This window comes from Rhinichthys klamathensis, unplaced genomic scaffold (assembly GCF_029890125.1).
Source record: "Rhinichthys klamathensis goyatoka isolate OS25496 unplaced genomic scaffold, OSU_Roscu_1.1 h1tg000305l_1, whole genome shotgun sequence".
NCBI classification, from domain to species: Eukaryota; Metazoa; Chordata; class Actinopteri; order Cypriniformes; family Leuciscidae; genus Rhinichthys; species Rhinichthys klamathensis.
Window position 1 is genome coordinate 204,905 of NW_026606824.1, and position 12,954 is coordinate 217,858.

The 12,954-nt window shown below is 40.5% G+C and overlaps 1 protein-coding gene across 6 annotated transcripts in view; it reads left to right on the plus strand.

The window, feature by feature from the left end:
* The window catches only part of utrn (utrophin), a 231,614-nt gene that overhangs the window by 198,832 nt on the left and 19,828 nt on the right, over positions 1–12,954 (plus strand). For 5 of the 6 annotated variants that reach the window (XM_056270677.1, XM_056270680.1, XM_056270679.1 and 2 more), the window contains 3 exons: positions 4,180–4,218; positions 4,474–4,539; positions 7,925–7,990. In XM_056270677.1, coding sequence (XP_056126652.1) covers positions 4,180–4,218; positions 4,474–4,539; positions 7,925–7,990 — 171 coding nt within the window. The remainder of the gene's footprint in view (positions 1–4,179; positions 4,219–4,473; positions 4,540–7,924; positions 7,991–12,954) is intronic. The other variant, XM_056270678.1, reaches the window with a different exon arrangement.

Genomic DNA, 12,954 nt, shown 5'->3' on the forward strand with positions numbered 1-12,954 from the left:
TACTCTAAAGATTCAAACTCTCTTCCAAAACCTAGACGGTGTCTTGCCGTCGACTGCCTTCGTATAAGCCTTCTAAAAGTGCGGTACATTAGCCAAAAAAGGTCCATTGTGTAACCGTCCAACTGAGAACTCTCAGAAGGTTAAATCACAAATAAATTTATAAGGGAGCACTTTATTGACTAATTACTGTTAACCAGATTCAGAAACTCTCAAACCAAGTCCAAACACAGAGGTAAATGCAAACATATTTATATCAGATAAGTCACACCACAATATACAACTAGTGAGTCAACAATTGAAGGTATACACGTGTTTTCTGGTTTAGTACCAGGAGTGGGGTTGGTCAAACAAGAAAAGAGCAAAAAGTCCAGTAGTTCAATTCAAGCTCTACGCTTCATTTAATCCAGGTTTTAGCTTAGGGTACGTTGCAATAATGGTGTCCTTGCACTCAAACATCCCAGATCTGCATTGATCCAATATATCCAATGATGATATTGGCATAATCAAAGAGTATCCTCATTAGACCCAGTACAGCATGGAAGGGACGATGTCTCAATCCCGTAGCATAAGAAAGATAACTCTGTGGACGTGGTATATCCAAGAAGTCCTTCTAAACAACAACATATAGTTGAGCTCACACAAGCCATGTTTCCATTCACTTGTCAATCGAATTATCTGAAGTTCGGTAAAAAAACTCATGCGAATAAAGCTGGTGAAAGTGTGTTTCCATCAAACGGCTTTAAAGCGGATAAAAACCTGTGCGTAATGACGTCACATGCTGTTTTGCGATCAAATTGGTATATCGAATTGATTTGAGACATGTTAAGGTGTTTCCATTCATTTTCTCATCGAATTGCTCAACATTCAAGCCAACATTTGCGAACAAAGTTTTACCAGGCAAAATGGATCGCACCATAATAACGTTTCCATCCGCGTTTATCGCATAAGCCGTATATCGATCAAGATAAAATTCGATGAGACCGATCGTATTTCATTTGAGTCGATATTCATGAAATTCAATCGAATTTTACTGTTTCCATAAGGCATTTTTCATTCGATATCACTTAATGCGGATAAAAACGTGTGGATGGAAACATAGCTACAGGAGTCACTTTCAAACCTGTCAGCTTTCTGTTGGTCAGTTGCGTTATCTAACTTGAGCATGAGCGAAATCTGTGTGGGTTTTGCAAATATTTAACCAATGAAAGGTATTAAAAAGAGCTTGTGACTAAACCTCGTAACTTGAAACTCTTAGCATAATTTTGTTAAGTTCTTAATAATATGAATAATAAGGTTACACTTTATTTCGATGGTTCGCTTTTGACATTCTACTATCTAAACGTAACTTTGCAACTATCTCAATGTGTTCTCATTAGTGTATTAGTAGACTGTTCGGTGTTAAGTCTCGGGTTAGTAGAATAAGTTGACGTGTAGTTACAAAGTTACTTATAGTCAGTAGAAGGTCTGTTGAGGAGCATCACAATAAAGAGTTAGCAGATATTAAAGGTATACTATGTAAGATGTTTGGATCAAAATATCCAAAGACCAATTGAACAATGTTATATATTTTGTTGATTTGTGTACTTACACTATTTCTACGAATGTTTAAATCCAGAGAAATAAGCCGTTTTAACCAGGACATGCACCGTGTCCGTCCGTCTCCTACCAATGACATCATACCCGCGTTGCCCCCGATATTCGGTTTTATTGTGTTGAAACTATGGAAACACCCAAGATGCTTTAATATATGATGTGTTTTATTAGACAGGTGAGCAACTGTTTGTATACATTCATCGACAGAAAACGAATTGTTATAAAGCTCAACACAGTTAGTCTTTTGTTTAAATCTCGTTTTCTTGATTTACGGCGAGTGCCATGTTTTACCATACCTAATACCGCTCATCCATGAATATGATTTCTGCCCGAGTCCCTTCGTGTTCTCCACCGGCTGTAGAGGTGAAGGCAACAACTCCCATGATTCAGCGAAAACAAGGCGCCATCAAGCTACGCCTTTGTTTTGAATAAACGACCTCTAGTGGTGAAAAATTACATAGTGTGCCTTTAAGATGACAGTCTACTAATACTCTAATGACTGATAGTTAACATGTAGTTGCAAAGTTACTTAGTTGGCATGTAGTTGCAACTACATGAATGTCTAAAGTGGACCATCGAAATAGTGTTACCAAATATTGCAAGAGTCTGACGATATGCATATAAAGCAGTGTTGTGCGGTGGGGTTTTAAAATGAGGAGGCAAAGTCAAAGATAAGTTATTGTAGATCCCCCTTTTGCTATTTGGGCAAATGGGAATGCTAAAATGATAGTTTAACCAACTATGATGACTTGTGCTTCTAAGAATCCTGTAAATGTGAATATTTTACCTGCCATATTAGGTGGATTTTTTTTCCACTGTATTTGTCGCAATGCATTTTCTGCTAAAGAAATATGCGATGCTGTCTTTATAAACAAAAGAAGGTGTCTTGGAAGGCAGCAGGATTAAGCAGCCTGTCATCTGGATCAGCCTCAGCGTTGGGAACAGGCCTACCGTGTGATGTCTTAAAAAGCAGCCGTACTGAGCCCAAGTGTGGCCAATTTATGAAAGCAGAGTTACGCAGTTCCCACTTCTGCCTTATCTCCCGCCAACTATCGTTGATTAAGGCACTTCTGGTTGTCCACTGGGACCATTTCATGAATTTGTGTCAAAAGAGTCTTCTGCTAAATGGCAAGGAACGTCAGATGACCCATTTCTTCAGTCGGTGCTGATTATAAATCCCCACGAGCAGAGCCGGAATGACTGCCGTCCCACGTTAGCGTGACATTCAGCCCATCTGAGCTCGCTGTGACATCAGACCATTTCATGTAACGTTTGATTTTCAGGTTTCTGAACAGACATGCTGCGGTGTGCAACAGCATCGCCACGTGTCAGATTTAACTAAGAGCGATGACCGCGGTTGAAATATATTCAGAGCGGATTCCAAGAGCAAAATGAAACTCTGCAGTTTTTGGTTTTCACGAAATTCAGAAGTGCCAGGGGATATTGACCGACTTTTAGTAGAGAGCTCGTGTTTGTTGACTCTGTCAGCACTAATTCACAGAATCCAGCGCTCTGTACATAGTGATACAGCAAACCAGACTTTTAACAGCCTAGATAACTGGATCGCTTGATTTTTGACATGGCTCGCTCATATTTCTCCCTCTTTAGCCATCGTCCTGAAAGTCAACATGAAATCATAATGGATCCTTGTTACTTTCTCAATACATTTGCATGGCCATCATCAGTGCACATTATTCCAGACAATTGTGCAAAGGTGGGGTTTATTTTAAGCTAAATAATTGGATAAGTCCGGCATGCCTCGCCAGAGACAGAGTCGTTTCACTGGAAGAATTTTTTATGAATCGTTACATTACAAGTTCCCATGAAACCATTTTATGTTAACTTTTGCTCTTTAAAAATGATATAAAAAGACACTTTTATTGCCACTTTAGTTTCCACTTTAAAAGACACTGAAATGGAATTAAAATAAATGACAGATTAAAGACTGGTTTGGAAATCTGATCCCCCTAGTTCTGAGGCCTGTGCGCGCAAAGATGATGCGATTGACACGCTCACAAGAGGCTTTATTAAAGGGATCATCATTTAATCACCCATGTGTTGTTTTGTCAAAACTAAAATGTTCATGCTGCTTTTTTCCATACAATGGAAGCATAGAGTGACTTAAACGCACCATAAAGGTATTAAAGTCTCTCTCTCTCTCTCTCTCTCTCTCTCTCTCTCTCTCTCTCTGTTAAAGTTATATAATATGTGCGCGTTTAATTGTGCTTTTTTGGAGTTCATTGGCGTCCTCTTCACTTTCAGTGTGTAGAGAAGAGCAGCCTGGATATTCTTCGAAATTTCTTCTTTTGTCCCACAGAAAAATTAAGTCATTCAGGTTTGAAATGACATGACAGTCAGTTAATGATGGCGTTACACATTATGAATCATTCTATGAATCCAGAATGACAAATCTCAATATCCTGCGCTGCCCCCTACAGTCCTGGAGAGGAGTATTTCAGTCAGGACACTTCTTCCACATCTTTGTTGTCTGGATCTGATCTGACCTCCTTATTGTGTGACCTCTGACCCTAAAAAATCTGTCCCCCCCCTTCCCCTTGTTTTTGTATTTGTTTCTCCCTCCTGCAGTCCGGTCACTCTCATCAGCATGTGTCCGGAGCAGTACGAGTGAGTATCTTCAGTCAAGCATCAGTACAGCATGTGCTGCTCACATCAGTGCACGCGCAGAATGCCAGATCCACCCTTGCACGCCCCCTCCACCCCTTTTTGTTTTTTTTAATCATTGTTTTTGTCTAACCTTCTTCCCAGTTTGTCCGTCCCAATAACACACGGCCTTCACTGTAGATCTTCAGACATGTTATATGTTTGTCGTTGATTTATTTTCGAGTGTGCTTTTGTTTATGCTTGTGTTTTTGTTTGTAGGCTATCTCCGTCGCCACAACTCCCTCATGACGACACGCATTCACAGATAGGGAAGTACGCCAGCAGGTCAGTATATCTCACTGTCAGCATCACAGTACACAAACCACACTAATGTCATGCTGCGCCAAAGACTATAGAATAACACAAGACGTGTCACTCGTATTGTTTTGAATGGGGAAAAGTGCAACGCTCATTAAGTCCCGCCTTCGAAATAAGAGCCAATCACCGATTGGTAAAGTCATCGCATCACTGCAGCCGTTAGAAGCTCCGGTTCCCATAGAAACAGTCAGACGTGCTTCCACTGCGCATTAGCATTAGCTTGATCTAGCCTGAAAAATGTTGATTTCTGTCATGATTCGAGCATTTAGAAACAAAATGTATGAGACAGTTGTTGTCAGATTTAATTGGTGATTTCAAATATGAAATTTAATCGTAAGCTTGATGAACAGTTTTGGAGCATTTGATGTTTCCCCATTCAAAGAGACAGGAGCTGCACTCTTTCAAAGATGGCCGCCGAGTGAAATGACTTGTCTTAAAGAGACTTTGGCTTTGGCTGCGCTGATGTCATTTAAGAAGCACCGTAATTGCAGATGTCTGTCTAGTGAAAACTAGGGATGTCAATTAATTAAATATCAAATTAATTAAAATGCTATAAATTGAATGCTGCTCCTGGAGGGCCACTGTCCTGCAGTGTTTAGCACCAACTTGCTTGGAGGTTTCTAGTATTCTAGCTTCTGAGTTTCTAGGGTCCGTGGCTCCACCACTGGAGAAAGGGTAACGGCTGACTTGGATCACGTGTGCCTTGAAAATGTTAGTATTAATGGATCAGGTGTTGCCAAAAAAGATGCGTCTTCAGCCGTTTCTTGAAAATGGACAGCTCTGGCTGAGTTGGGCAGATCATTCCACCATCATGGAACAGACCAGAAAAAGGTCAGAGAAAGAGATTTAGTGCCTCTTTGAGATGGCACCACACGGCATTAGGTAAATGGTAGCAGAGCCAGTGGTTGTTCTGTAGGCAAAAGTCAGTGACTTGAATTTGATGCGAGCGGCAACTGGTAACCAGTGCAGATTTGTGAGGAGAGGAGTGGCGTGTGCTCTCTTCGGCTCGTTAAAGACCACTGTAGCTGCAGCATCTGGATCATTTGCAGAGGTTTGACAGTGCAAGCTAGAAGACCTGCCAGGAGAGCATTACAATAGTCCAGTCTGGATAGAACAAGAGCTTGGGCAAGGAGTTGTGTAGCATGCTCTGATAGGAAGGGCCTGATCCTCCTAATGTTGTATAAGGCAAATCTGCAGGACCGGGCAGTTCTAGCAATGTGGTCTGTAAAGTTCAATTGATCATCAATCACAACTCCAAGGTTCCTGGCTGACCTTGATGGAGTTATGGATGACGAGCGTATCTGAATGGAGAAGTTGTGGTGTAGTGTTGAGTTGGCCGGGACCACAAGCAGCTGAGTCTTCGCAAGGTTTAGTTGAAGGTGGTGGTCCTTCATCCAGCCAGAAATGTCTGTCAGGCAGGCTGAGGTGCGAGCAGCTACCGTCGCATCATCAGGCTGGAGTGAGAGGTAGAGTTGTGTGTCATCAGTATAACAGTGATAGGAAAAGCCATGTTTCTGAATGACAGATCCTAGTGATGTCATGTAGATGGAGAAGAGCAGTGGTCCAAGCACTGAGCCCTGAGGCACCCCAGTAGCTAGATGTTGGGTCTTAGACACCTCACCCCTCCACGACACCCTAAAGGATCTCCCTGAGAGGCAAGACCTGAACCATTGGAGTGCGGTCCCCGAGATGCCCTTCGTCTTTAGGATTGACAGGAGGATCTGGTGGTTAACTGGGTCAAACGCAGCAGACAGATCCAGCAGGATGAGAAGGGAGGATTTAGAAGCTGCTCTTTCACTAAATGAAAACATTCAGTAAAAAAACTGTCTGTTTTTGTCTGTTTAATTTCATTTCATTGAACATAAGTCTGTCATAGGCCTACAGTACACAGCAATCATTATTTTTTCCAAAACATTTTTCAAAAGTATTCAGTGAATAGAGATCTGCAGGGATGACTTCAGAAGCCGGAAGACTAATGGTTCCTTTGAGATTTTCCAATGGGGTTTTAATGGGGGTTTTCAATTTAAATGTGGTAAACATAACTTGACTATACTTTGATGTTTTGCTCTACAACATACACTGCACACCCCAAATTGTCTATATAGTTACTTATTAAAATCGTGCGTTTACAAAAATTAACGTTTAAGCAAAAATGAACAAAAATCCACTTTTCCGCTATGGGTGTGTGTAATTTACGTTGTAGATCAAAACGTCAAAGTACAGTCAAGTTATGTTTACCACAGGCTGTATTTTACTCATAAATTGACAAACCACATTATAAAGCCCCAACAGAAAATCTCGAATTAGACTTCTGGATTCTGTTGATCTCATGTGAGTGACAGGTTACCCCGCTCACATCATCAGAGAAGAAAAAAGATGGAGGGGAAGATATTCTGGTTAATGATTATGAGAGACATAATCTTAAAAAACAAATAATGATGTGCATGGATAAATAATTTATACTAATACTGCAATATTCCATGAAAAAAGTTTGATTTGATGGTTCCATTCTTCCCTAATGAGCACCAATAATAAATACTATTAGTACCAAACTAGTATTAGTGCAAGTTATTTGTATTATATTATATTTTTTATATTATATTTCCTGTTCTCTGTCATCATTAGCATCAGTTATTACAGTAATTCGCTGATGATTTGAGATCCGCTGCCCTCGGTCTGTCAGAGTGCATCACCGCAGGGCCAGACATGTGAAAGCGGTGACAGATGAGCAGTATAAATGCACACATGCCCCGTTAGACCTCTGGCTCTCTGCCGAAGCCAATTTAATCTGGTGCCACATAGAGTATATTAGGCGTGTATCAATTCGATTTACACCTGCTCAAAGAAAAAAGTAGAAAACATACTACGCATGCACAAATGCACCAACTGCCTCCAGTGCTGACCTTCTACCCATAAAGACTCGAAAATGGATTTTCAGCGTCAGCTAGATTCTCTCAATGTCACTATCACACACACAGGCAGTTATTATGGGATTGTGAATATAGACTACGACTGAAGCCTCTATCCCATTATAGGAACACTATGAGACTGTAATCCATCGGGACAAGTGTGTATGTGTGTGTGAGAGAGAGAAAGTGAAAGCAGATAGTGCTCCTCTCTCTACTCTAGCACAGAGATGTTCAGAATTGGAGGGTCACACCGGTAGCCTTTTTTGAATTTACATTTTTATAGTTTTATATCCTCATTGATCACCCAGCACATGAATAAACATGCTCAGCCATGGTGGAGTCTTGGACGTACACAAATCCATACCCTACCTCCTTTTAATCCTAATAAACACTGTGATGCTGTCATGTTGGTCTCATATTGGTGTCGATCTCTGTCCGTTCAGGTTGGCCCAGATGGAGCGCTCCAACGGCTCTCTGCCCACCGACAGCAGCTCGGCCACTGGAAGCATGTGAGTGTCCAAAACACACACACACACACACACACACAGTGTAGGGAGGCTTTATCCTAAATGCAATTCTTTTACATTTACATTCACATTTATGCATTTGGCAGACGCTTTTATCCAAAGTGACTTGCATTGCATTTCAAGGTACACATTTTTACATTCTTATCAGTTTCCCCCCCTTTTCTTTTCATTTCAAGGCAACGTTTGAACTGAATACATTGGTGAAATGTTGACTCAACTTTTGCCTTGAAACCTTTTGCCTTAAAATCAAGTAAATAAACTTCATGCGTAATTGAAAAATTAAGTTATGTGAACTTGACAATTCCACATACTCTAATTTTTTCAATTACGCATGAAGTTTATTTACCTAATAATTATAAGACGATGGGTCTCCTCACTTTTTTTAGGTTAAAGTCAACCGATGTCTTTTTACAGTGTGGTAAATCAGCTTAAGGAATTGGGGAAAGTTGTCAAAATGAAAATTATCCCCTCAAACCATCCTAGGTGTATATGAAATTCTTCTTTCAGTCGAACACAATCGGAGTTATATAATCGGAGTTATCACAAAATAAGAATGTACAGAATTAAAAATGGATATACATTTTAAGATTTGCTTAAGATGTTATTAAATTATATATATATAAAAAAAGGATTAAGGAACTTTAAGTCAGTGTTAGATTTTGAAAAGGTTCATCCAAATGTAAAAATATGGTAAATCAGCATATTTAAATATCCAATATCGACCGATTCATACAGTGTATCCAATATTGACCATCTCAGAAAATAAAAAACAAACTAAAATTAACTTTAAAAAAAAAAAAGTGTAGTTAAAGGGTTAGTTCAATGGTTAGGGTTAGTTTTATTAAGTTAGAATAAATGCCTAAATTAAATCTGTTTAAATCATATAAAGCGATCAAGTTTTTTCCCTAAAACTTTAGACTAAACCGCTCAATTCATACGGATTAGTTTTATGATCTATGAACTTTTTGAATCATGCGTAGCTGTCAGTGCAGACCGAAAAATATATTCACCCCCCACCCACACACACACACACACACACACTCACTCATTTAACTCTTTCCCTGCCAGTGTTTTTTTTACCAACCAGTGGCAGCATTTTTGTTCATTTTCACAAAATGTGCGCAGCCCCCATGTAGAATATTTTGTTGTATGAATATCTGAGTTTTGATGTAAATGCTGTTAAACGTTTGATGATCGCATTAGCTTACATGAGCGTAAGCAATGCTGCTGTTGCTTGTTTCGGCTTCTTCTTCGCTTGTTTTTGGATCAGGAGATTCAGTCCTCTTTCTAAAGATGCATAATAGCACCCCCTACCGTATAACAGTGAAAACATGGATTGCCGGAAAAAACTCGTTCATTAGAGCGATTATTGTTCAAAGCCGATGAGAGACGCTCTGACTTTCAATGAGCAAATGTCCTCTTGTTCCTCAAACACTAACTGGATATTGTCCTCTCGGGGCACGTTTCCCATAGAGAGAGTGTGTGTGTGTATCTGTGTGGTTGTTTCACTGTTTCATCAGCATAGCAACCGTGACGTTAATGAAGATTGTCAGATGATGCTCAGTTTTACCAGGAAGAAAAAATAGTACGCAAGTATTTGTGACAATACCGCTGTATAAATAGCGAGTTACTGTTTGCTGACAGTTTGTAAAGTGGTGTTAAAATAATCTTATTAGCATCCCTCATAAATCTAATTACTTCTGCTGTTTCTTTCTCTTCCCTGTCTCTCTTTTTGTGTTCTTCTTCTGCTCGCTCTAAGTAGATGGAACTAATTCCATTCCTCCTGGTGTCCCGCTAACACCTTGTTTATCTCTGTACCTAATGCATTAGCACACTCTTCAACATCATATATTTGCTTGTGTGTTTATCTGAGATGTAGAGAGAGAGGGGAGAGGAAGTTTCATTAGAATGTTTGTGATGGATTGGTGTGTAATAGCATTATCTGTTGGGTTTAATTGAGTGCAGGTGGGAAGAATTCCCACTTAAAAATGCCATTAAAACTCACTTGCTGGGTTCTATTTATTTATTTATTTTTTATTTTGGGGCTTTTGCCTCATTTTTATTCTACAGCTGTTCTAGACTTGAGAACAGCGAGAGGGAATGGGATCTGGTCTGGATTCAAACCATAATTTGTCCAGAGCAGGTGCTCGACCACTGCCCCCGCCCACAAAATCTCACAGGTAGAGATCTATGCAGACTTGATTGGGACACGTTGCATGTCAGATTCAAACCTGAATCTCTTGCATGAGCACCACAGCTTGACGTGTCCTGCATGTGTGCTTAAAGTGCCATGCTATTTTTTTAATTCCTTTTGTTTTGGAGGTCCCTTACAATAGGTTCACATACATCCAATCTCAAAAACCATTAAATTGAATCATCATCTCTTTTATCAGACTTTTTCTAAATCCCTCCTTCCCAAGAGCCTACTCTGCTCTGATTGGTCTACTCTGCTCTGATTGGTCAGATGGCCCAGTCTGTTGTGATTGGTCTACTCTGCTCTGATTGGTCAGATGGCCCAGTCTGTTGTGATTGGTCTACTCTGCTCTGATTGGTCAGATGGCCCAGTCTGTTGTGATTGGTCTACTCTGCTCTGATTGGTCAGATGGCCCAGTCTGTTGGGATTGGTCTACTCTGCTCTGATTGGTCAGATGGCCCAGTCTGTTGGGATTGGTCTACCCTGCTCTGATTGGTCAGATGGCCCAGTCTGTTGGGATTGGTCTACTCTGCTCTGATTGGTCAGATGGCCCAGTCTGTTGGGATTGGTCTACCCAGCTCTGATTGGTCAGATGGCCCAGTCTGTTGGGATTGGTCAACCCTGCTCTGATTGGTCAGATGGCCCAGTCTGTTGGGATTGGTCTACCCTGCTCTGATTGGTCAGATGGCCCAGTCTGTTGGGATTGGTCTACTCTGCTCTGATTGACATGTCGACAACACTGAGCAAACTTTTCAAGGCCTCAGCTACAACTACAGTGTTTGAGTCAAATTAGACGTTGTTCACGGGCCGCCAATAAAGACTATAGGCTGGCATTATGCAGATTTGGTTCAAACCTACGTAGGTTCGAGCAGAAAGTAAGACTGGAATTATAGACAACTCATTTCAGCAGTTCAGAATTGATTATTTCTTTTAATTTGATTTGTTGTACACTTTTATCATTGAAACTTTGCCGACCTTTCACATTCAACAGCTGTATTACACTCTACATGAAAGGTATGATCTGAAAAAGCATAATGATGGAACTTAATCACTTAATCATGACAGAATTAATCATGAAAGAATCTGAATTTTTAGGAGAAAGCAGAGAAACAGGAGCAGCACAGCTCAGCGTATCTGGGCCACACGCATCAACCACTATGCCACAGCTCTCACCTCTGTTTTCTTTCTCATTCAATTTCATCCTCCCCTTCTCTTTCTTTATATGCATGATCGGGTTAGCATTCTCATTTCCCATTTGTGTTGGCTCTGGGGTTTAGAGCTTATGAACTCTGTTTACACTCCAGCTGATCAATGCAGCCGATGCAGAATCACAGACACAAGCGGGACGTCTCCTTTACCCCTCCCTTTCTTCTCTCTCTCATCTCGTCTCAGCCCTGCGGCGATATACAGCAGCTGCCTGATGTGAAATCTCATCTGCACAGAGAGAAGAGGAGCTTGCGATCGCTTTGTCTCCAATTTGTGCCTCTCTTTCCGTTCTCTCCCTCGGTCCAGTGGGAGATGTAGGCAGTGATGTGGTTTTCTGTCAGTGTCTTGTTCTTCAGACTGCTTTTCCACTCTGATTGAATGCTTTCCAGATCTGCCTCTCCTTGTTCCAGTGTAATAGACCAAATACAAAGCTTTCTTCATTCCCGACGCCTCCTTCAAAACTGAGTTCCTGTTCTGAGCTTTCTGAGGAGAGGATTTTCCTCTTGGGTCCATCTGTCTGGACAGTTAAATCTGTTATATTTCAGTGTGTTTGGGCAGGCTGAACCTTTCTTTGTAGCTGAATTACAATTCACTGCTCTGTACAATACATACTGAGCAGTTTACGCTTCATTTAGCAAAATCTGTTGGTTTGAAGTCATACAGATTAGGGGTTAAATAGAATAGAACTGTATTTGTCATTGTAGTTATACAACGAAATTTGTTTGGTAACTCACAGAAGACAGCAGCCATAAAAGACATAACACTCATGACATAATAAATGTAATACAAGTATAAAATATAAAATGCAAGAATAAATAATAATAAGTTTAAAAAAGCCACTTAGTATAAGAAATAGACAAGATAAATATGATAATTTAGTGTCAACATTAATGTCCAATAAGAATGTTTTTGTGCATTAATTTAGCAGCGAACATAAGAGAGGAAGGGTTCACTCTTTATGTGTTGGAGGGATGGCACAGGCTACAGCTCTGGGGGAAAAGCTGTTCTTCAGTCTGTTTGTACGGGTCCTAAGTGTTCTATATCTTTTCCCTGATGGAAGGGATACAAAAAGACTATGTCCAGGATGAGTTGAATCCTTGATAATATTGCTAGCTCGCTTTCGTAGGCGGCTATCGTAGATCATATCAAGGGTAGGCAGCTCGGATCCTATGATCCTCTGAGCAGTTTTGACTATCCGAGTCAAAGCTCGCCGGTTTTCTGCAGTGCAGCTGGAATACCACACTGTGATGCAGTAACAGAGGATGCTCTCTATTGTGCTCCTATTAAAATTGACTAAAAAATGGGTCGGCACTTTTGTTTTTTTGAGTTTTCTTAGGAAAAAAAGTCTCTGCTGCGCTTTCTTCACTGAGTATGATGTGTTAGTGGCCCATGTGAGATCTTTTGTTATGTGTATACCCAGGAATTTAATGTCATTCACCATTTCAACTTCCTCACTGTTTATGTAGAGGGGTGGTGGTGTTGTTTTCTTGACTCTCCTGTAGTCTACAACGATCTCCTTTGTTTTGGCAGTGTTCAGAACCAAACC